The 25,368-nt window shown below is 46.6% G+C and overlaps 1 protein-coding gene across 1 annotated transcript in view; it reads right to left on the reverse strand.

The window, feature by feature from the left end:
• LOC127584373 (electrogenic sodium bicarbonate cotransporter 1-like) overlaps positions 1 to 25,368 on the reverse strand; it is a 182,221-nt gene that overhangs the window by 43,576 nt on the left and 113,277 nt on the right. The window contains exons 15-16 of the mRNA XM_052041132.1: positions 16,447 to 16,529; positions 2,714 to 2,899 (exon numbers count right to left, since the gene is read on the reverse strand). Coding sequence (XP_051897092.1) covers positions 2,714 to 2,899; positions 16,447 to 16,529 — 269 coding nt within the window. The remainder of the gene's footprint in view (positions 1 to 2,713; positions 2,900 to 16,446; positions 16,530 to 25,368) is intronic.

Genomic DNA, 25,368 nt, shown 5'->3' on the forward strand with positions numbered 1-25,368 from the left:
CCTCTGTGTGATCATCCCTCAGCCTCCTTCCCTCCAGGGAGAACAGGCCCAGTATCCTGTCTCTCCCTATAACTCAAACCCTCCCATCCCGGCAACATTGTTGTGAAAAACAAAATCTGTTGGAGGAACTCAGCAGGTCAAGCAGCGTCCGTGGGGGGGAAAGGAACTGCTGATATTTTGGGCTGTGAGGCAGGGGCTTCACCCGAAATGTCGACAATCCCTTTCCCGTCGCTGATGTTAGTTGACCCGCTGAGTTCCTCCAGCTGATTATTTGTTGCTCCAGATTCCAGCATCTGCAGTCTCTTGTGTCTACATCCCTCTGAATCTTCACTGCACCTTCTCCAGCTGAATCACGTCCTTCCTACAGTGTAGTGAGTGGAACAACGCACAAAGTGTGGACTCACTGACGTTCTGGCAGTTTTATCGGTGAGGGGGTTGTGCTGTGTAAGTGCTCACGTAAGCTTCTGCCAAAGCTCCCATTAGCTGTGGGAGCAGCCTCTCTCGCCTGTGCAACGGATATCTGATGGCAAATAGAACTTCCACCCTGGTTTCGAGTTACAGACAGTTTCTGCCTTGATGCAATTAGATGGTTATGTTTCTCTTCGCTCCCTTGCCTGCTGATTTCTTGCTGATGTCTCCGGTTTCACAAGGCACGTGCGTGACGAACTCACCCTGATGTTGCAGAGTGGCGGAGGCAGAGACTGAAAGTCGGCACAGCAGCAGCCCACCGACTAACAATCAAAGGCATGGGGGGGGGGGGGGGGGGGGGTGGTGCAGGAATTGTGTCACTGAACCAGGATCCCCTGCCCCAAGCCAGTCATGATGCCTACATAAGGCTGATCCCACTCCACACACACATGGCGTATCGACCCGGGACATGCCCTCTTCTCGTTACTACCATCAGGGAGGAGGTACAGGGGCCTGAAGACCCACACTCAACGATTCAGGAACAGCTTCTTCCCCTCCGCCATCAGATTTCTGAACGGTCCATGAACCCATGAACATACCTCATTATTCCTTTCCTTGCACTATTTATTTATTTTGTAATTTATAGATTTTTATGTCTTGCACTGTACTGCTGCCGCAAAACAACACATTTCATGCCACGTGCCAGTGGTAATAAACCTGATACTGATTCTCTCCTTGTGTGTGTAGCCAGCTTCACAGAGCTTGTGAAAGGCACTACAGAAACCTCAGGTCTTGCATTTCAGCCTGTTCGTGGTTGCAGAGAGGCGCAGCAGGTAGTGCTGACCTTGGGTGCTGTCTCGGGTGTTGGCACACTCTCTCTATGACCGTGTGGGATTCCCCCGGGTGCTCCGGTTTCCTCCAACATCCCAGAGATGTGCGGGTCGGTGGGTTAATTGCACACTGTAAACAGGAGTAGTGGAATGTGGGAGGCGTTGACGGGGACGTGGGGAGACAAGGTTACAGGGAAAATTAATGAGGAAAGGGATTGCATTGTGAGCCAGCACAGACCCAGAGGGTTGAATGGTCTCCCTCTGTATTGTAATAAGTAAGATTTTCCTCAAGTTGTTCACTGGGTACTGCAAATTGCCCCTGGCGTATAGTGAGTGGTGGGAGAAGTTGAGGGTGGTTGATGGGGATGGGAGAGGAAAAATGGAATTATTGTTATTATGTTTCTTCCTGTGTGTTCCTGGCTTTGCTTTATGATAATTTCAAAGTTTACCGGGAGGCTCTGCTTTCTTGGTGGTCGGTACAGACTCGGTGGGCTGAAGGGCCTGTTTCCACACTGTGTGGCTCTGAGACCTGGTCTGAGACCAGGACCATTGTCTGGTCTGGTTTGGTGATGCTGGCGGGTTTGCTTCCTCGACCCACCATCTGGCTCCAGCAGCCACTGGACTGTACCCTGGCTTCTCCGCTGCATGTCGGGGTGACGTTACGGAGCAGGGCTCCAACTCTGAATGATAAGGGGAAGCTGGATAGGTTGGGCATTTTTTACCCTGGAGCATAGGAGACTGAAGAGTGACTGTACAGAGGTTTACAAAATCATAAGGGGCATAGATAAGGTGAATGCAGTCTTTTTCCCAGGGTAGGGAAGTTCAAAACTAGAGGACATAGGTTGAAGGTGAGAGGGGAGATGAGGGGCAAGTTTTTCCACTGAGGGTGGTAGGTAGCAACTGTCTCATTTCTGGATCGAAAGGATATTGGTTCCTCCCATTCCTAGCCACCTTGACTTTGTGGCATGTTCCATCAGTATATTCAGGAAATTCCCAGAGTTTTGCAGAACAATTAACAACATCTCATCGACAGGAAATGGAGGCATCCGCCAGGGTACCCTCTGACATACAATCTGCCCAATAACTCCAGCGCCCTCCTGCAGGGACTCCGATCTACCCTCAGCTCATCCAGACCTCTGCTGCACTGCACCCCACACCAGCCTGTTCACCCCCTCACCCAACTCTGTTCCCCCTCCAACTGTGTCCCCAGCTCCCCCATGGTCTCACCCTCTCCCGAAACCACTGACCTCTCCCAGTCCCACCACCCTTCGAGACCTCTGCATTCCTCCAACCCTGGCTCCAGTTTTCACGGCTCCACCCCTGCCTCAGATTCACCGTTCATTGGATAACAGTGCTCCCTGCATTGCATGTGACTGGCCAGCCTCCGAGTGCACACTCTTTGCTGGTAGTTTAAGGCAATACAAAATAAATAGCCACCGGTAGAAAGGCATCAAGTGTTAATCCATATAACTTACCCTGGTTGGGAAATACGGGCTGGTTTTGAAGTTCTTCAGTGTCATTGAACAGCTGTAGGTACCAAGGAAAAGGATGAATGACATCAAGGTGACATCTGGGACATAGTGACAACTTGCACCAACCATGTGGCCTCCATTCTTCATGCATTCCTTCTTGGGCAGCGATGACCAGTCAATGCTTGTGTTCTGTGCACAGAATAAAAAGAATCACTTTTCTTGGAAGTTGACACAATATTTGTAATCCTTATTGCATCGTATAAGTTTGCACCATACTTTTATACCCTTGTACCACATTTCATGTGAGGTTTAATCAAGGTTCTCTACAAACTGAAAGGTGGCATCTATCACTGAGGACCCTCACCATCCGGGACATGCCCTCTTCTCGTTACTAACGTCAGGGGATCAGAATCACAATCGGATTTATTGTTACTGATATATGTCGTGAAATTTGTTGTTTTGCGGCAGCAGTACAGTGCAAGACATAAAGACATAAAAATTACTATAAGTTAAAAAATAAATCAATAGTGCAGAAGAGGAATAATGAGGGAGTGTTCATGGGTTCATGGACCGTTCAGAAATCTGATGGTGGAGGGGAAGATGCTGTTCCTGAATCGTTGAGTGTGGGTCTTCAGGCTCCTGTACCTCCTCCCCTACGGTAGTAACGAGGAGGGCATGTCCCAGGTGGCCTCTTCATGTTACTACCATCAGGGAGGAGGTACAGGAGTCTGAAGACCCACACTCAATGATTCAGGAACAGCTTCTTCCCCTCCGCCATCAGATTTCTGAACGGTCCATGAACACTACCTCGTCATTCCTCTTTTGCACTATTTATTTATTTTGTAATTTATAGTAGTTTTATATCTTTGCACTGTACTGCTGCCGCTAAACAACACATTTCATGTCATATGTCAGTGATAATAAACTTGATTCTGATTTCTCCTTGCTGTTCAATTCTCTACAAGTGAACCACATCTATGTTTTAATGGCCACATTAACCCAGTTGCTCGTTGAATCATTAACCCATTCAGACTATTTCCCATGGAGAGCATATCTTATAGAGTCATAGAAACATACAACACGTAAACAGGCCCTTCAGCCCAACTGGTCCATGCTGACCAAGAAGCCCATCTGAGCTGGTCCCATCTCCCCACATTTGGCCCGTATCTTCTTTGCATTTCACACCACAGTGCGACATCACACACATCTACACCAACATTTATTTTCTCTTAGCTTGTGCATTCTGTGTTTATTAATTCTTTTTTTATTTATAATAAAAATTGATGTTTATTAACGTGCTGTGCCTCCCTCAGTACAAACCACGTATCAACAATCGGTTTCATTCAAGAGTTTTGAAATTACTCTTCGTTTCAAAGACCCAAGTTATTCCCGGCACTGATCTCAGTGGAGCCCTGCTTCCCTGCTTTCTCCTCTCCTCCCACAGTTTTGCTGATTCCGATACCCCTGACTCCACTGGTTCCAGACACTCCCTGAGCTTACAGTGCAACACCTAAACAAATGCCTGCTGTAAATTAAAATATATTACACTTGCTTCATTACCCTTATCTATTCCTGATGTTACTTCTTCACCAAGCACAATCTTTCCTGTGAATGCATGCTGAGTGCTCTATATTTTATTTTTAATAATGAGATATCTTTCCATTACATCTTAGGTAAAGATGTCATTATCTTTACCACCTCCCATGTTAAGCTAATTAGTCCATAGTTCCCTGAGCTTGTTGCATCCCCATTTACATACACAGGAATCATATTAGCTGCCAGTCAGACCTCTGTCATTATCTTCAGATGAACTGTGTGCATTATAATGGTGCTTGTCTTTCTTCAGTTCTTTCAACACATTTGAATGCAGTCTCTCCAGACCTAGCAGTTTCACGTGAACCTCTCTCGTATGATGTCAAATGCACAGCACAAGAAGAAGCCATTCGACCTCTCTGCTCAGTGCCAGAGTGTCTGGCCCTTCCACCTCCTCCCTGTCCTTCTGTTCCCCTCCCTCTCATGTGTTTATCCAGCCTCCCACAACCCATCCCCACTGTTCATATCGATCTGGGGCAGCAGGGTCAACATTCCTCCTGCTCTCTGCGGAAAGGAGATGCTCCTGAATTCCTGACTGGATTTACTAGTCACCGTCTTATATCAAAGGCTTCCTAAATACTGGTAAATTAGTTTATTATTGTCACATGTACTGAGGTAGAGTGAAAAACTTTGTTTTGCATGCCATCCATACAGATCAGTTCAGTGCATTGAGGTAGCACAAGGGAAAACAATAACAGGATGCAGAATAAAGTGTCACAGCTACAGAGAAAGTACAGTGCAGGCAGACAATAATGTACAAGGCCATAATGAGGTAGATTGTGAGGTCACGAGCCCATCTTCTTGTACTAGGGAACTGTTCAGGAGTTACAACAGCGGGACAGAAGCTGTCCCTGAGCCTGGTGGTGCATCTTCCTGCACCTGTCCTCTCCAGCTTCCATCATTTATAAACACTCATCTTCTGATTGGGTGATCAATTATCTCTCCCTGATTCCACCTAAAATCTGATCATATCTTTATTTTGACATGCTGGAAATATGAAATAAAAACAAAATGCTGGAAACACTCAGCAGGTCAGGCAGCGTCTGTGGAAGGAGATACTGAGTTAATGTTTCAGGTCAATGATGCTCCATTAGAACTGGGGAAGAGAGAAAACAAGATAGTTTTAAGTTGCAGAAGAAGGTGATGGAGGGACGTCGGAGATAAAGGGAATGTCACCGATAGGGTGCGGTCAGGGTTGCCATGGGGATAATTTGTTGAGGTCACCCCGTCCATGAATTAATGCGGGCAGTTGGAGAGACAGAAAATGGAACAAAAGCAACGAGATGAAGGCCTTTAGAAAGTGCAGCAAAGATGGTCTTAATGGGGAGGGTTCAACTGAGCGCACAGCACAGATGGATGACATTTCTGTAATGGCCAGTCCGAATAAGATAAGATTAGATTTCTTTATTAGTCACATGTACATTGAAACACACAGTGAAATTTGTGTAGAGTGTGCTGGAGGCAGCCCACAAGTGTCGCCACGCTTCCGGCGCCAACATAGCATGTCCACAACTTCCTAACCCATACGTCTTTGGAATGTGGGAGGAAACCAGAGCACCCGGAGGAAACCCACGCGACACAGGGAGAACATACAAACTCCTTACAGACAGTGGCTGGAATTGAATCCAGGTCACTGGCGCTGTAATAGCGTTACACTAATCACTACACTACCGTGCCTGCCCTTACAGACAGAGAAAGTGATTATCTGAAGTTATAGAATTCAATATTAAGTCCAGAAAATTGTAATGTGCCCAGACAGAAGATGAGATGCTGCTCCTCAAACTTATGTTGGGCTCATTACAATAGTGCAGGAGGCCAAAGGCAGGTAGGTCAGAGAGGGAGTGGGATGGAGAATTAAAGTGGCAGACAACAGGAGGCTCAGAGTTACTCGCTGGACTTAACGTAGCTACTCCACAAAGTGGTTGTGCAATCTGGGCAGGCACGGTGGTGTAGCAGTTAGCATAACGTTATTACAGCGCCAGCAACCTGGGTTCAATTCACGCCGCTGTCTGTAAGGAGTTTGTACGTTCTCCCCGTGTCTGCGTGGATTTCTCCGGGCGCTCCGGTTTCCTCCCACATTCCAAAGACGTACGGGTTAGGAAGTTGTGGGCATGCTATGTTGGCGCCGGAAGTGTGGCAACACTTGCAGGCTGCCCCCAGAACACTCTACGCAAAAGATGCATTTCGCTGTGTGTTTCGATGTACATGTGACTGATAAAGGAATCTTATCTTATTTGGAGAGGAGCCCACATTGCGACTACACTAGACTGGCAGAAGTACAAGTGAATCACTTGGAAGGGTTGTCTGGGTCCCTGGAAGGTGGGAAGAGAAGAGGTTAAAGGACAAGTGGGGCTTCATTGAGGATTTTCACAGGGTTAAAGACCATGGGCTTTGTATCAGCTCTTTGAACGGTTCCCTTATACGATGAGATGGACTCTGACCTCGCGATCTACCTTGTTGTCACCTTGCACCTTATTGCACTGCATTTTCTCCATTGCTGTGACATTTTACTCTGTACTGTTATTGTTCTTACCTGTACTACCTCAATGCACTCTGTACTAACCCAATGTAACTGCACTGTGTAATGAATTGACCTGTACGATCGGTATGCAAGGCAAGCTTTTCACTGTACCTCGGTACAAGTGACAATAATAAACCAATACCAATACCAAATACCCTCTTTTTCAGTCACAAAATCCACATTCACTGGAAGGTCAGGTGAACCGACATCAGTGTCCTGTCCCAGGCCAACATTCCCAATCCTGGACAGGCTACATTGGGCAGGCCACGTCACTTGCAATTCCGACTTTGGAAACAAAGACTATTCCCAGCTCTGCTGCGGGAAGAGATCACCAAACAGAGGAACTCAAAGCCTTCATGAAGAGATGCAACATCCCACTGACTATTGGAAACCTCTTGCCCATGACCGCTCAAAGTGTTGAAGGAATGCTTGGGATGGGGTTGAGAACCTCGAGGCCACGCATATAGAAGCCTAGCCTACATGGCAGAAAAGACAGATGACCTTACAAACTACCCACACACTCATCCTAGCTGGCACCTCTTGTCCCATCGGTGGAACAGCCTGCAGATCCCACATAAGCCTGACCAGTCACTTCAGAACTCAGACAACAGGAATGGGAGAAAGTTGGCCTCAGACCAGAGGGACTGACTAAGAATAAAAAAACCGGGGTAAAGGTGCTGTAGGAACGGGTCATTTCTGAGGGAGATTTCATGTTTCTGAACTTTTATCACAGCCACAAATCTCTCTTCTTCCCTTCTCCCTGATTTCCAGCTCGTTAATTGAAGATTGCCGGTTCGTCCATCTGCATCCCTGACATTTGACAAAAGAAATCGATGTGGGAAATCTCTCCATTTAGCAGTGAAAACTTGTACGTTCTCCTGTTCCTCGGGAAAAGTTATTCCTGATCAGAATAGCTCAGTTGAAACTTGAAAATGCCATTGCTACTTTAACCACAAGGTCACAAGCATGTGGGCACCGTGACTAATTCTCTCACTGGGTCACACTCTCCCTCCCAAGTCAGATCATTCCAAATTCTTCCTACTTCAGAAACTGGACCATAAGATCTTGGCCGACTGCGTGGTGCAGCACAAAGGGAGTGCTACACTGTTAGAGGTGCTGTACCTTGACTGAGATGTTAAACCATTTGCCCTCTCAAGTTAAAGCAAATTCCAAAGGCACTGTTTTGAAACATATTTGGGTATTTATTCCCTCTGATGTGGGACAATTTTTATCTCTTCACCAACAGCTAAAAATAAACAGATTCTCAGATGGTTCTTCCTGAGACATGTGCATATTTACGTGCTGTGGTCTGAGATTGTGGCAAAGTTGAAAAAGAATCGTAAAGTGGTGGAAGGTTGCTTAAGTTATAAAGGTCCCCACATAAAATGTAAACTCTTTCTGTTGGTGTCTGCTAAACCAGACTTTCATCACCGCCTTCTATGTCTGAGGTAAAGGAACAGAACGGAAACCCCTCCAGCCTCTCAGCTCGTCGGATTAACACCCAGCCATCCCAAGCTCAAACCCCAGGGTTAAAAGAGAATGCCTTCACCCATGGCAACCTTCAAAACCCTGCATAGTGAACCATCAACAACTCAACGATGACATTAGTTAGTCAGAATCTTTTTCCCATGATAGGGGTATCAAGAACAAGAGGGCTTAAGTTTCAGGTGAGAGGAAGGAGTTTTAAAGGGGATCTGAGGGGAAGGTTTTTTTCCACACAGACAGCAGTTGATATCTGGAATGTGCTGCCAGGGGAGGGGCTGGAATCAGACACAGGCACTATGTTTAAGAGGCATTTAGACAGACACGAGTAGGAAAGGCGTGAAGGATATGAACCTAATGTGGGCAAATGGGATTGGTGTAGATGGGCAAAAAGGACAGCATGGATGTGGTGGGCCGAAGGGCCTGTTTCTGTGCCGTATGATTCTAGGACTTTGAGGACAGCGTGCATTTCTATGGCACCTTTCACATCCCCTTCAGGGCTTCTTAATGTGCTTTACAGTCACTGTTTCACACGGTTGCAAAGTTAGGAAACACAGAACCTAGTTTGCAGACAGCACGGCGGGGCAGCAGGTAGTGCCACTGCCGCACAGCCCCAGATTCAATCCTGACCTCGGGCGCTGTCTGTGTGGAGTTTGAATGTTCTCCCTGTGGGCACGTGGGTTTCCCCCGGGTGCTCCCGTTTCCTCCCACATCCCGGAGACAAGTGCCTTAATCAGCCACTGTAATTTGTGCCTGGTGTAAAAGAATCGTTTGATTGGCCTGAGAGAGAGGAAGCTGCAGGGTTACAGAGAAATAAGGAGGAGGAATGTGACCAATGAGGATGTTTGTTTGGGAACCTGCATGGATCTGATGGGCTGAACAGTTGTCTTCTGTGCCATACACCTCCCGCTGCCTCGGGAAAGCAGCCAACATAATCAAGGACCCCTCCCACCCCTCTTATTCTCTCTTCCCCCACCCCCTTCCATCGGGCAGAAGATACAAAAGCTTGAGAACACATATCACAAGGCTCAAGGACAGCTTCTATCCTGCTGTTGTTATCAGACTCTTCAATGGATCTCATCTACACTAAAGATGAACTCTTGATCTCTCAGTCTACCTCACTGTGGCCCTTGCACTTTATTTGTCTACCTGCACTTCCTCTGTAACTGTAACACTTTATTCTGCATTCTGTTTTTTTTTTCCTTTTGTACTACCTCAATGTACTGATGTATGGAAATTATCTGTCTGAATAGTAAATTGGTAAATTGGTTTATCATTGTCACATGCACTGAGGTACACTGAAAAACTTTGTTCTGCATGCCATCCATACAGATCATTTCATCACATCAGTGCATTGAGGTAGTACAAGGGAAAACAATAACAGAATGCAGAATAAAGTGTCACAGTTACAGAGAAAGTGCAGTGCAGGCAGACAATAAGGTGCAAGACCATTATGAGGTAAATTGTGAGGTCAGGAGTCCATCTTGTCGTACTAGGGGATCCTTCAATAGTCTTATAACAGTGGGATAGAAGCTGTCCTTGAGCCTGGTGGTACGTGCTTTCAGGCTTTTATATCTTCTGCCCAATGGGAGTGGGGAGAAGAGAGAATGTCTTTGATTATGTTGGTGCTTTACTGAGACAGCAAGAAGTGTAGACATAGTCCACGGAGGGGATGCTGGTTTCCGTGACGTGCTGAGCTGTGAGAATGGCATGCAAACAAAGTTTTATACTGTATCTCGGATTATGTGACAATAATAAACCAATTCCCAATTACCAGCGGTGGTGAGTGTAGGACGAATGTTGGCCGGAACAGCCAAGAGATCTTCCCTGCCTTTCTTCAACACAGTGCCCTGTACATCGAACTGGGAGAGTAACCATCACAACCAAAGCTTGCACTTGTGACAGTGCAGCACTCCCTCAATATCAGGCATCAACCTTGCCTCTAGTGCTCAATCCCCTGGAGCAGGACCCAGACCCCGTTCCTTCTGACTCAGAGCTGGCACTGTTACCCCTGCACCATGACATTGCCTCAGACCAGAATATAAAACACAGGTGGAGGCACTCACCTGCGATTCCAGTGGTGACTTTCATCAAGAAAAAGTCAGAGGCAAATTGTGGGGGCTTTCATCTCCCTGCATAGTGTCCACACCTACTGTCTAAGGTAAGTTCCCTTGGAGATAACTAGTCCCCAGTTGCTCTGCAGGTGATTCAGTGCAGTGTTAACTTCTGTATAGTCCTTGACCATTCTAGACTTTGCCACAATTCAAGTCCCATCACTGAGTCCCATAGACTTTGCTAAACAGTCACTGGAGCCAAGATCATGGATCATTCCACTGGTAAATCTGATGGTTCCTTGAAGAGGAGGCACTTCACAAGTTAACTGAGTGTGGTGAAACTGGATGGCCGGTGGAGAGAACCATTGCTACAGAGTGGTGCATCTGGTGCTGGGGTGGTTAGAGACCAGTGGGCAGTGTTCTGGAGTCAGATACATGGGCCTGAATCCGAGTCAAGCCAAGTCAAGTCAAGTTGATTTTATTTTCGTGTGCACAAGTATGGGGAGGTACAGGTACAGAGAAAAATGTGCTTGCAGCAGCATCACAGGCACGTAGGTACAGACAACACACAGAACATAAATTATACCATACAGTGAAAAAAAAGACGGTGCAAAAACAAGACCTCAGTGCAAAATGCAACTACAACAGCTGGGAATTCAGGCAATGATTTCAAACAGCGGGCCCTAGCAGTTGTTAAAAAAAACATTTGGCTCACTAAACCCCTTCGGGGAGGTAACCCACTGTCCTTACCCAGCATGGTCTAAATGTGACTCCAAGCACACACCAACAAGGTTAACTGCATGAAGCAGGAAGTCTGCAGAAGGACTTGGACAGTTTGGGAGAATGGGCAACGAAGTGACAGATGGAATACAGCGTGGGGAAGTGTACGGTCATGCACTTTGGTAGAAGGAATAAAGGTGTAGACTATTTTCTAAATGGGGAGTGAATTCAGAAATCAGAGGTGCAAAGGGACTTGGGAGTCTTAGTGCAGGTTAACTTGCAGGTTGAGTCGGCAGTAAGGAAGGCAAATGCAATGTTAGCATTCATTTCGAGAGGACTAGAATATAAAAGCAAGGATGAAATGCTGAAGCTTTATAAGGTGTTGGTCAGACCACATTTGGAGTATTGTGAGCAGTTTTGGGACCCATATCTAAGGAAGGATGTGCTGGCATCGGAGAGGGTCCAAAGAAGATTTACGAGAATGATCCCGGGAAAGAAAGGGTTAACACATGAGGAGTATTTGATGGCTCTGGGCCTGTACTCACTGGAGTTTAGAAGAATAAGGGGGGATCTCATTGAAACCTACTGAATATTGAAAGGCCTGGATAGAGCAGACGTGGAGAGGATGTTTCCAGTAGTGGGAGAGTCTCGGACCAGAGGCACGGCCTCAGAATAAAAGGACAGAACAGAGATGAGGAGGAATTTCTTCAGCCAGAGGGTGGTGAATCTGTGGAATTCGTTGCCACAGATGGCTGTGGAGGCCAAGTCATTGGGTGTATTTAAAGTGGAGGTTGATAGGTTCTTGACTAGTAAGGGCATCAAAGGTTACAGGGAGAAGGCAGGAGAATGGGGTTGAGAGGGAAAAGTAAATCAGCCATGATCGAACGGTGGAGCAGACTAGATGGGCTGAATGGCCTAATTCTGCTCCTTCGTCTTATGTTCTTATGGCTTATGGTCTAACTCAACTACCTCCTCAGCCCAGGGGCAGTAAAAGATGGACAATAAATATCAGCATTGCCAATGAACTTTACATCCCATCAATAAAAAATTCTACCCCTTCATATCACAAAATTTTGTTGTGCTCTTTAAATAACCAGTGATTGGCTTTCTGAATGCATACTCTAAATTGGTCCAATTGATATGTGTGATTACATTAAATCTTTGCTCTATGGACTCCCCATGTATTGGGGTAATTAGTATTTATTGCAGTATCTGCAAACAAGGCTCTGTTGTGCAATGTCCTGTGTGTGCTTTGCTGTAACATAAACAAAGAGATTGTAATCTAATTTGGGGCTTTGAGTAGAAACCCTGTCAAGCCAGCAATTCCCATTGCCACAACAGTCATTTGATTTATGAACGGGATCCATGAGTCTATTCAAGAAATACATTCCCTCACCAACATTAGGTAGGTCTCAGAGCAAACCTGGATCTCATCCACAGCTGGGTGGGCCTTGACTCTGATATCACAACAACTTTACCAGACCAAAACTGGGTCAGAGAGGATTAAGTATGTGGAAAGCATGGACCCCAAATCTGTATTTGAGAGATGCCCTGGGATGTATTACCACAAAACACATTTGGGTCAATTGCATCAGCAATAACGTCCAATTATAAAGCAGCAAATGTATAAAATAAATTAAGAAAATATTCCTGGGTATGACACAGGGCATTATTGAACAAAAAAAACTACACCAAGACATGTAAGGCAATATTAAAACTGCATCTTAGGTAGTTAGACCAGGGTAGGACATGGGAGTGTTGTTGAACAGAGAGACCTGGGGGTACAAGTACATGGTTCCCTGAAAATGGGAACACAGGTAGACAGCGTGGTGAGGAAAGCATATGGCCCGCTTGTCTTCACTGGCTGAGGCACTGAGTACCAGAGTTGGGACGTCATGTTACAGCTGTACAAAACGTTGGTTAGGCTGCACTTGGAGCACTGCGTGCAGTTCTGGTCACCACACTATGGGAAGGATGTGATCAAGCTCGAGAGGATGCGGGAAAGATTCACAAAAATGTTGCCTGGTTTGGAGGGCTGAACAGGAGAGATTGGACAGGCTGGGTCTGTTTTCCCTGGAGTGAAGGAGGCTGAGGGGTGACATGATAGAGGTGTATAAAATTAAGAGGCATAGATAGGGTAGGTAGTCAGAGTCTATTTCTCATGGTAGGGGTGTCTGAAACAGAGGGCACAGGTTTACAGTGAGAGGGAGGAGGTTTAAAAGGGATCTGAGGGGTAAATTTTTCACACAGAGTAGTCGGTATCTGGAATGAGCTGCCAGAGGAGGAGATGGAGGCAGGAACAGTAGTGATATTTAAGAGGCATCTGGACAGGTGCTGGAATGAGCAGGGCACTGAGGGACATGGAGTTAATGCAGGCAGGTGGGATAATACAGATAGACATGATGGTCAGCATAGACCTGGTGGGCTGAAGGGCCTGGATATTACGTTGTACAACTCCATGACACTAGGGCCCTATTTGTGGGAAGAGAAACAGAATTAATGCCTCAGGTCCAAAGACCTTCCTCAGGACTGGGCAGTTTCTGTGACCCTCTCCCACACACGGTTTCTGTTCATTCCCGACTCACCGTCAGTTCTCAGGAAAGGAGCCCTGCCGTAACCTGGGGACCTGCCTGCCCAGGGTTTGTTGGAGGGGGTCAGTGGGAGGAGCTCAGAGCAAAGGGGTAGAACCTCATTGTTCAGGGTGACTTAGAAAGCTTTTGCCCTCCCAGGGAGAGGAGGAATCTCGGACTCCCACCACCAGGAGAGACCAGAGATTCAAGGTATTTTGTTGGTCAGGGGGATTCAGGGAGATGCAGTTGGATCTGCTTGAGTGGGGGAACATGTTCGAGGGACACAACCCTACCTCAGCAACAGAATACTACTGACCACCTCTTGCAGAGAACATAGAACAGCACAGCACTGGACAGGCCATTCAGCCCACGATGTTGTGCCAATTGTCATGCTAGTTTATACTAAATGTCCTCCTCCTGTGTATCATCCATATCCCTCCCTTCCCTTCATATTCATGTGTCGATCGAAAAGCCTCTTAAACTTCACCAACTGCCTGCTTCCACTACTACCCCTGGTAACCCATTCTAGGCACCGACCACTCACGATCAAAAGACTGTGTCTTTGTTTTGTTTTGCACTAAGGTCTTGTTTTTGCATGTCTTTTTTTCCCACTATGTGGTATAATTTACGTATAATTGATATTCGGTGTGTTGTCTGTACCTACGTGCCTGTGATGCTGCTGCAAGCAAGCTTTTCATTGTACCTGTGCCTCACTGTACTTGTGCATGTGGCAATAAGCTCAACTTGACTCAGCGGAGTGGCCTCTTCCTGTGCCTTTATAACCATGCAGCCACAATTAGTTGTTCTGTTAAGTTGCTATTGAAGTCCCCTCCATTATAGTGCGGCTGGGACTTTACTGACTGTGAGGGAACAGAGTAAACTCCCTCAGCCACGCACAGATCTGGCTGATACAGATTGCTCCTGAGTGACAAGCCCTCATCACCTCGTCTCCTTATCTCGCTCCGGGTACTGACTCCACTTCTGATATTGTGGGCGAGGTGACAGTGTGGAGGTGTCAGGAGTGAGGTCCACCTGGCTGACTTTCCACCACACTGCCTCGGGCAACAGCTCCGAGAAAGAGGAAGATTTAGGCATTTAAACGCCCCCAGCCCTCCCCTCAGGATCAACAATGTCAGGACAACTGGTGCCTGAAATAAAATGTGCTGCTGCTGTTAACAAAGAGATAATAATCTACATATTTCAAAGGCTGGAACCTGTGAAACAGAGTTGATATCAAATGTCAGTGGAGGGGTAAAGGGGAGAGGGTTCACCTCAACTCCTTCTTCCTGCCCAATCCCTGGATTCCTTCCTGATCCCTTAAAGACCACCACTGCTCACGCTGAGGTAGAGAATTCCTAAGAGTCACACTCCTCGGAGAGAAGGAAGTTCTCCAACCAGTGTCCTAAGTGACTGACCTTTTTCCCTGTGTATCTGCCACAGCCTCAGAAAAGCCTGTCAATCCCACACGATTCAGTGAGTCATAGAGTTGTACAGCACGGAAAAAAGGCCCTTTGGCCCACACTTATCCATGCCTACCGAGATGTATATTGAAGCTAATCCCATATCCTTCTAAACTCTTGTCATCCATATACCTGTCCACATACCTGTTAAATGTATCAAATGTACCTGCTCAACCACTTCCTCTCCTGAATGCACGTACCACCAGGCTCAAGGACAGCTTCTATCCTGCTGTTATAAGACTATTGAACGGTCCCCTAGTACGATAAGATGGACTATTGACCTCACAATCTACCTCATTATGACCTTGCACCTTATTGTCTGCCTGCACTGCACTTTCTCTGTAACTGTAACACTTTATTCTGCATTCTGTTATTGTTTCCCTTGTAGTACCTCAATGCACTGTTGGCAGGCACGGTAGCATAGTGGTTAGCATAATGCTTTACAGCGCCAGCGACCTGGGTTCAATTCCTGCCGCTGTCTGTAAGGAGCTTATACGTTCTCCCCGTGTCTGCGTGGGTTTCCTCCGGGTGCTCCGGTTTCCTCCCACATTCCAAAAGATGTACGGGTTAGGAAGTTGTGGGCATGCAATGTTGGCGCCGGAAGTGTGGCGACACTTGCGGGCTGCCCCCCAAAAAATCACTATGCAAAAGATGTATTTCACTGTGTGTTTCGATGTACATGTGACTAATAAAGATCTTATCTTATCTAATGAATTGATCTGTATGGATGGTTTGCAAGACAAGTTTTTCACTGTACCTCAGTATATGTGACAATAATAAACCAATTCCAATTCAGCTTCTTCTCCACTGCGATCAGACTCCTGAACCAATCCCCCTTTCACATCCACTTCCCGGAGGTGCTTGCCATGTCTTGAACCCTTAATTCTACCTTTTCTGTTATTGTCACTTTATCATTTCTTTTTGCACTGCCCTCAGTTTGCACTTCCGTACTTTGCAGCATTACATCGTTGTACTTATTGTTGTATCTATTATTAGCATGTATACCATTCACTCTGTGAGCTTCACACAAGCAAGGGATTTCATTGCACCCTGGTGTGTGTGACAATAAACTAATCTGAATCTGCATCTTCTGCTTGAGGTTTAACATTGGCTCCCCAAATCCCATATCTCACAAGTAAGGGCAACAAGAGAATTTAATCATCATTAACAGGTTCCATCTCCATTTATATCCGAACCTATCATCTGCTCTGTGCTGTAAATAAATTAAGCTGCTTGCAACACATCCGACACAGAGCCAACATGTGGAAGGGGCCATGGGAACCCAGCCCTAGCATCACCAGCTCCACTGCTGTGTTGCAGAATGACAAGCACTTACGGTGTGAATGGTGTCATTGTGTATCCAGGGAATGGCTGAAGTCACAGAGTCAGAGTTGTTCCACAGAAGGCTTGAATTCACACCTGCAGAAAAGCGTGAGAGAAAGGGTCAGTCAACTCAAGAAGAATTGAAGGAATGACCTCTCCCATATTCTCCTGAGATGCTTCACATACCTCAAGCACAACAAGAGCCTTCAGTTGTTTGAATCATCAATCGTTATTCACTTAATCAACACCAAAGGGACTGTCAGTCAAAAGATTCATCTTGCAAAGTGCTGATACACAGGTTCTTAGCTTTCGTCACCACACCTAAGACATGTTATTTTTGGTCATTGAAATTAAAATTCAAACTGCTGCCTATCTGCCTTCATCAGCCCAAATTCCAGACACCTCACCCTGCAGGAAGATCCTGAGGCAGAAACAAGGTGAGATGTTAAATTGTCCCCTCAGTTGGATGTGAAAAGCTGGGAAGTTCTCACTGGTATTCTGACCTATAATCTAGCCATCAACCAACATCACCCTGAGTTGTGAGATCTTGATCTGTGCAAATTGGCAGTCACTTTTCCTTTATTAAACTAATGACTTCTCAAATTATTCCATGGGATGGAGGGACATATGATTGGAAGGCAAAACCAAATTTCAACTCTTGCTTATCAGAGGGAGAAGACATTGTCAGTCATTGCTGGTGGCTGAAAAGGAAAGGTACAGATGAAAGGGAACTGTCAATTCCTAGATCACTAAACAAGAGGAGGCCAATCAGCCCAATGTGCCTGTGCTAGCTCTTTGAAAGAACTCTGCAAATATTCACACTGTCCTTTCCTCAGGGCTCTGGAAATTCTTCTTCAAGTCCTTCTCCAAGTCCAAGTGAGAGTTGCTTTTGGACCCACTGCCTCAACAGCGAGCACTTTCCAAATCCTGACTGCTCACTGTGTAACATGTGATGTTACCTCAGTATGCCTTTGGTTCATCTACCAACAACTTAAACCCCTGGTTAATCAGAGTTTCAGCATTAGAAAGAGTTTCTCTTTACTTACCTCTTGCAAACCCTTCCTAATTTTGGACACCTCTATTAAGTCTCCCCTTAACCTGCTCCTCTCCAAGAACAGTCCCAGACTCCCTGCATAACTCATCCCTTATTCCTGGGACGGTTCCAGTAAATCTCCACACGGTCTTCCTGGCCCTGCCAACCTCCCTAAAGTGTGGTCTCAGACCAGAAAATTGTCACCTTGTAATTATGTACTCCTGACAATGGTGGCGTTGGTGGAAGGCTCTAACCCCAGTGTGACATGTTTGCATGCACAATTCCCGTTATACGTGTAGACACAAGAGACTGCAGGTGCTGGCACGTGGAGCAACACACAAGGTGCTGGAGGAACTCATAGAGGGTCAACTAGTCCAAACATTGACTGTTCATTTCCCACCATGGATGCTGCCTGACCTGCTGAGTTCCTCCAGCATCTGGTGTGTTGTCCCACTAAAGATGTTTCAATGGAACAATGGAGTGGAAGAAATTGAAAAAATCTGTGTACATAAGATATATTCACATACTGGCAGCTAAAATCTGGTCACAGTGGATAAAATGAGGCACAAATTGATCTGGAAGAGGTGTAACCTTAAAGCATCCCTGGGTTGCTTTTTCCGGAGCATTGAAAGCTGAGGGGAGACCTGATAGAAGTTTATAAAATTATGAGAGGCATAGATAGGGTAGGTAGTCAGGGTCTTTTTCCCAAGCTAGAAATGTCGAATACTAGAGGGCATAGCTTTAAGGTGAGAGGGGGAAAGTTTGAAGGAGACGTGTGGGGTAAGTTTTTACAGAGAGTGGTGGGTGCCTGAAACGGGCTGCCAGGGGTGGTGGTGGATGCAGATACAACAGTGGTGTTTAAGAGGCTTTTAGACAGACACATGAATATGCAGGGAATTGGAGGAATATGAATCACGTATAGCATACAGTAATTTTATGTCTTGCACTGTACTGCTGCAGCAAAACAACAAATTTCACGACATATGTCAGTGATAATAAACCTGATCCTGATGTGCAGGCAGAAGGGATTAGTTTAATTTGCCATCACACTTGGCAGAGACAGTGGGCCAGAGGGCCTGTTCCTGTCCTAAGTTCTATGTGTATGTCATACAACAGCATCAGCACATGGAAAACTGTTGCTGCTTGTTTGAAGCATGTGCTACAGTGCAAAGACTTGGGCTACATTGACGGGATTATCGACAAGGACAGACTTGCCGGAATAGAGAGAGTACGCTGGGGCATTACGCCTATCCCTTGGCATTCCAGTACCTGAAGGCTTTCAATCTGCTCGCCTTTCAATTATTGATTTTAGGCTGTCTGCTAGTGTTTTAGTGGACTATACACACAGAGGTCCAACAGTGGAAACCAGCACAGTTCTGTATCAACTGCTCCCAAACCCTGCTGGTCAGGTGTGAACTTCAACGGAATTTGCAGATGAAAGCAGCCAGAGCTGGGAGCTCCAGCTGAAATCCTACCCTGAGAGTCTCACACCAGAAAGGTTCAATCTCACCGGCATCTACTCCCCACACAGTGCCCAAGTGTGGACACTATGAGGGACAACTGACAGCTCCTCAAGAAGAAATAGGACCAAGTGGTGGGTGGTGAGGATTACAAAGAGCCTGGATTGGGTAGACATGGAGAGATTGTCTCCACCCACTGAGTCCATGGCAGCTGTCTATCAGAGCAATCCAACCAGTCCCACACCCTTGGATCCTTATACAGCTACAAGTGAACCTCTGGCACTGCATACATGACTATTCAGTGCGAGGATTCCTCACACCTGTGGACCCAGGGTGGGCTCAGCGAGGAAGAGTGTGTCGGCTGGTTTAGATGATGGTACATTGCTCTGTTCCAAACATTCTCTCTCGCTCTCTGGACAGACCAGGCTCACTCTCCCAACAGACACACTGCCCCATAACAGACACCTTTTTGAAGGAATATCTGCACCAAAGGTTGGTGCCGTTGGTCATGTGGTAAATTGGTTTATTATTGTCACATGTACCGAGGTACAGTGAAAAACCTTGTTTTGCATGCTGTCCATACAGATCAATTCATTACAACAGTGCATTGAGGTAGCACAAGGGAAAACAATAACAGAATTCAGAATAAAGTGTTACAGTTACAGAGAAAGTGCAGTGCAGGTAGACAATAAGGTGCAGGGCCATAACGAGGTAGAATGTGAGGTCAAGAGCCCATCTTATCGTAGTGGGGACTGTTCAATAGTATTATAACAGTGGGATAGAAGCTGTCCTTGAGCCTGGTGGTCCGTGCTTTCAGGCTTCTGTATCTTCTGCCTGATTGGGGGGGTGGGGGTGGGGGAGAGAAGAGAGAATGTCTAGGGTGGGTGGGGTTTTTAATTATGTTGGCTGCTTTACCGAGGCAGTGAGGTGTAGACAGCGTCCATGGAGGGGAGGCTGGTTTCTGTGATGTGCTGAGTTGTGTCCTGTAGCAGGTATTCAGCTCTACAAAGTAGTCCAGAGGCCCACAGGAAGATGTTTAACTGGATGAGCCGGGACCAATGTTAATCACTTCATGTGTGGGTGTGAAGGAGGGTCACAGAGAACAGCGCTTCTCACATGGACACACCTTGAAACAGGACCTGGCCCACCACCTGACGCAGGACCTCCACTGACACACATCCCATAATTATCTTTATTGCAGGATCCAACCACATCAGCTTCATCCATGTGAAAATGTCAATGACTGAGAACAGTCTGAGCCAACTGATTTCATGAATAGTCTACATCGAAAGTAAAAGACAGGAAAAAGAGTGGCGTTGGTTCATTCCAGTCCACCCACAGTCCGGAGTCAACCAACACCACAGGTTCCCCAACTCCAGAACTAGTCAGAACAGCCGGTGGGTCAATTCTCGTCTGCGTGGAGAACGGTCAGAGAGCAGGTCTCTCTGCATACTCTGATTAACCCCCTCTCAGTGTAGACACAAGACACTGCAGATGCTGGAAATCTGGAGCAACACACAAGGTGCTGGAGGAACTCAGCGGGTCAGGCAGCATCTGTGGACGGAAATGGACAGTCGACATTTTGGGTTGAGACCATCTGGACTGGATGGGGGACCCTTCATCTGGCTTTCTGGGGGAGAGGCTCGAGACTCATTCTGCCTTTGGTGTGAGGAGGGTCTTCCTGACATCACCCTGAGCTACCTGGCTCTGAGAATGTTCCACCTCTTTGTCCTGGACTCTTCTCTCTCTGGAGCGAAGTGCTTCATCTAGGTCTACTCCCTCGACCTCTAATCATTTTAACCATCTTGATTAGATCATTCCCCCTAAAAGAACACAAGCCTGATCAATGTACGTAACTTGTACTTTACATTTACACCTTTGGAGTCAGTATCATTCTGTTGAACGCGATACGAATTAGTCTGAACCGATACTTGTGCTGTAAGTGTACAGATATTCTGTTCGGCAAGAGGTGATTTTTGAGCAGTCAGCGGCAATTACTAATGCCCAGCTCAGGTATAACCAGTCCCAATAGACCCAAAACATCGACCGTACACAGATTCTGCCTCACTCGCTGAGTTACTCAAGCAATTTACTGCTCTTGGTATTGGTCTGTTATTGTCACGCACCGAGATACAATTCACTTTTTGTTCCAGGTTCCAGCATTCGCAGTCTCTTGTGTCTCTGGGTACAATGCTGTGAGGTAGAAGGGTCACAGAAGGGTCTCGACCCGAAACACCGACTGTCCATTTCCCTCCACAGACTCTGCCTGATCCACTGACCCCCCAGTGCTGTGTGATGTAGGTGGAAGAGGGAACTCGTGCACCTGTGAGATTGGCTGCCCAAGGGATTCCAGGACCAATGACATAGCTGCAACATGAGGTAGAGGAACTGGGCTGCAAACTGCAATGAACTAAGTGACCAGAATCACAGCGGGAGCAGATTCCCAACTTCCCTCTGTGGCTGCGGAGTGATCCACTCACCTTGCATCACCCTTACCCAACAATCACCTTTACTGTGGAAAATCTCACCCAGGGATGCGGGGAATGTAAACTGGATAGTGAGCCACAAGTTGGATAGATCTGGGGGCTGGGGGTGGGGGTGGGGGCCGGGGGTGGGGTGAATATGGTCTGGTATGACCGAGTTTGAATGGATAGATGTAGAAAAGATGTTTCAACCTGTGGGAGGAGTCCAGATGGAGGAACTCACAGATGTAAGGTGGTCACAAGTAAATCTGATCTGGGAAGTTTCTTCACCCGGAGAGTGGGGAGTGTGGAGAACTCCTTCCCTCGGGCAGTTGTTGAGGTGAGCAGCAGAGATGGAGCTGAGTAGAGGAGTAAAGAAGGAAGTGACCAGAAGAGATAGGAGCAGTCGTTGGCCCTAATGGCCTCTCGTCTGCCACCTCCACTCAATGAGATCACAACTGCTCTGAGCTTGGCCTTGGCTCTGTTCCCTTTGTTCCCACAAGATGTCGGTTTCAAATATTTCCAACAATTTCACAACATATGTCAGTGATAATAAACCTGACTCTGATTCAATGACTCTGCCTCTACATCTCTCTGGGGAATTGGAATATTACTGCAGTGAAAAACTTGTCTTGCATACCATCCATACAGATCAATTCATTGCACAGTGCATTGAGGTAGTACAGGGTAAAACAATACAGAATGCAGAGTTAAAGTGTCATAGCTACAGAGAAAGTGCAGAGCAGGCAGACAATAAGGTGCAAGATCATAACGAGGTAGGTTGTGAGGTCAAAGAGTCCATCTTATCGTACTAAGAAACCGTTCAGTAGAGAATTCCAAAGATTCGACTCTCTGAGGATGAAATTCCTCTTCATCTCCGTCTTAAATGGGTGACCCTTTATTCTGAAACCATGCCCCCAGTACCAGATACCTTCACTAGAGGAAACATCCTCTCAGCACACACCCTGTCACTCCCCCCCACCCCTCCCCCCAGAACCTTATTGGTTTTAATAGATCATCTTTCAATCTTTTAAACTACAATAAGTTGAACATGCTCAATCTATCTTCATGAGACAACCCCTTCATCTCAAAATTCAACCCACTGAAGCTTCTCTGAACTCCAATGCAACCTCTCTAATGCAACAAGAAGGTTGCGAAGACTAGGACTTTATTCCCTGGAATGTAGGAGATTGAGGGGTGACCTGATAGAGATATATAAGATCATGAGGGGCATAGACAGGGTGAAAGCACACAGTCTTTTTCCCAGGGAGGGGGTGCTAAAAACAAGAGGCCATAGGTTTCAGAACAGAGGCAAGAGATTTAAAAGGGACCTCAGGGGCAGCTTCTTCACGCAAAGGGTGGTGCGTATTTGGAATGAGCTGCCAGAAATAGTGGTTGAGACAGGCACATCAGCAATGTTTAAAAGCCATGTAGATAAGTCCATGGATAGGAGAGGTTTAGAGGGCTATGGGTCAAACATGGGCAGATGGGACTAACTCGCTGGGCAACACAGTCGGCATGGACGAGTTGGGCCGAAGGGCCTGTTTCCGTGCTGTAAGACTCTATGACTTTAAGTATATTTTCCTCAGTTAAGGCGACCACAACTATACATGGTAGTCCAGGTGTGATCTCCCCAGAGCCCTGTGCAGTTGTAGCAAGACTTCTCTACTTCTATATTCCATCTCTATGTTCAAACGGACAAAATAGAGGGGGTAGGAGGAGATTCATGTGGGCTGTACTAGCATGGACCAGATGGGCCAAATGCACTTTCTCTGTGCCGTGAACTCCTTATAATTCAGGGATCAGAAAAATAACAGGAGCAGAAAGCAGCCTTGTGTGCGAACTGTCAAGGTCTTTGTTGGGGAGGTGAGGGTGGTCACGGTGGTGGGATCGGGACATATGGTGCAGAAAGGCAACACTGAACCCATCCATCACCAGAAGGGTTGTTGTCCAATTAGTTGTCACTAGTAAGATTATAACTGGACTTTGCTCTCCCTGATCGTCATGCAGCTTCCAGACTGAATGAGCCTCAATATCATTTACCAATGTTCTGCGGATTTGTCAACTTTAATGAGGTTTGATTGCATTCACAATTCTCCTTAACACTGAAATAGGAGAGTTATTAATAGGGACTTCAGATCATTGCCACCCACATTCCTGGTGCAATGCAGCAACAACTTGCATTTATATAACAAGGCTAATGCAATAAAATTGTAACTGGCTGCTTCACAAGGTCATGAGAGCGATAGGGTTACTGAGTTATAGAGTACGGAAACAGGCCCTTCGGCCCAACTTGTCCACGCTGACCAGGATTTCTTCCTGAGCCAGTCCCATTTGCCTGCATTTGGCCCATATCCTTCTAAACCTTTCCTATCCAGGTACCCGTCCAAGTGTCTTTTAAACGTTGTAATTCCGTGGCAGGTGAGAGGGGAAAGATTTAAAGGGGATCTGAGGGGCAAGTTTTTCCACACAGAGGGTGGTCCGTATATGGAACGAGCTGCCAGAGGAAGTGGTAGAGGTAGGTACAATAACAACACTTAAAGGATGCTTGGAAAAGTGCACGGATAGGAAAGGCATTGAGGGATATGGGCTAATAACAGGCAAATGGGACTGGCTCTGGTAGGCAACTTGATCAGCATGGATGAGTTGGGCCGAAGGGCCTGTTTCCGTGCTGTATGACTCTCTCAGTCTATAACTCCATTCAGCCCATTGCACCTGTGCTGGCTCAGGCAGAGCTATCCCATCAGCCCCATTCACATGCTCCTTATTTCCCAGTGGCCCTGTAGTTGACTCTCTCTCACACTTGCCCACCAACCCGTCCTTGATTCTTTTGACAACTGCCTATACTAGGGGTAATTAACTGACCAGCACGTCTTCGGGATGTGTTGGAGGAAACCAGATCCCCCAGGGGAAACTCATATGGAGAGAACATGCAAACTCCACGCAGACAGCATCTGATCAGGATCAAACCCAGGTGTCTGGAGCTGAGAGACAGCAGTGCTAACTGCCATGCCACCATGCTGCTAATCAACGATGCTAACAGTAATGCCGCTAATTAATTCACTTCATTTAAGTTAAATAAAATTCTAGAAGCAAAAGAATACAGCTCAGCTCCAGTGGGAGAAGTGTGTCCAATTCTGGGTCCGCACCTTACGAATGCCTTGAAGACATTGCAGAGGACACTAGTGCATCGGTCCAGGGGTGAGGGGCCACTTCTGTGGACAGACTGTCCCGTTCTCAGGTTACAGACTAGTCACACTCAGGTCATGTCAAGTTGGATCCTGATTGTCCAGCATTGGGTTTGGATTGGCTGGGACTGAGTTGGGCTCTGATTGGCTGGGGCTGGGTTGGACTGGGTTTTCTACATGGGACATCTGGATGAGGCGGAAGGTGCAAAAGAAATCTTTTGGCCATTTAAGTAGATCCGATAATGAGGTAACTGTGTGAGGAAATAGCCAGAGCTACTCAACCCAGGTTAGGCAAACCAGCAAAGTGATCAAGCATCCCAGACCTGAAAGGTTACCTCTGTTTTTGTCTCTACAGATGATGCCTGACTTGCTGAGTGTTTCCAGTAGTTTCTATTTATGTTTCAGATCTCTGGCATCTACATTGCTTTTGACTGATACCTGGAATTGTTGCATTCTGAGCGGTCTGACTGAGCACCAGAGAGACACTCCTGTCATAGTTACACAGGTCACTCGGTTCACTCTGATGTCAGGAGGCTGACAATATTCACTGTTTGCAAATAATAAATAGTTCTTCAAACAAAGCAGAGAAAATGTGACCCCTTTGCAATCCCCCTCAACACAGACATAACTCGAAAAGCAACATTCTTCACAAGAGACCTTTTACAAAGAGTGAAACATCTCTGTTAAGCTGTGGCTGAGTTTTCAGCAGTGTTCCAGGGAGAGTGAAAATGGGCAGGTATTGGGAACCAAAATGAGAGGTCTGGAGACAAAAAGCCGGAGAAATCAGCAGGC

This window comes from Pristis pectinata, chromosome 2 (assembly GCF_009764475.1).
Source record: "Pristis pectinata isolate sPriPec2 chromosome 2, sPriPec2.1.pri, whole genome shotgun sequence".
NCBI lineage: Eukaryota > Metazoa > Chordata > Chondrichthyes > Rhinopristiformes > Pristidae > Pristis > Pristis pectinata.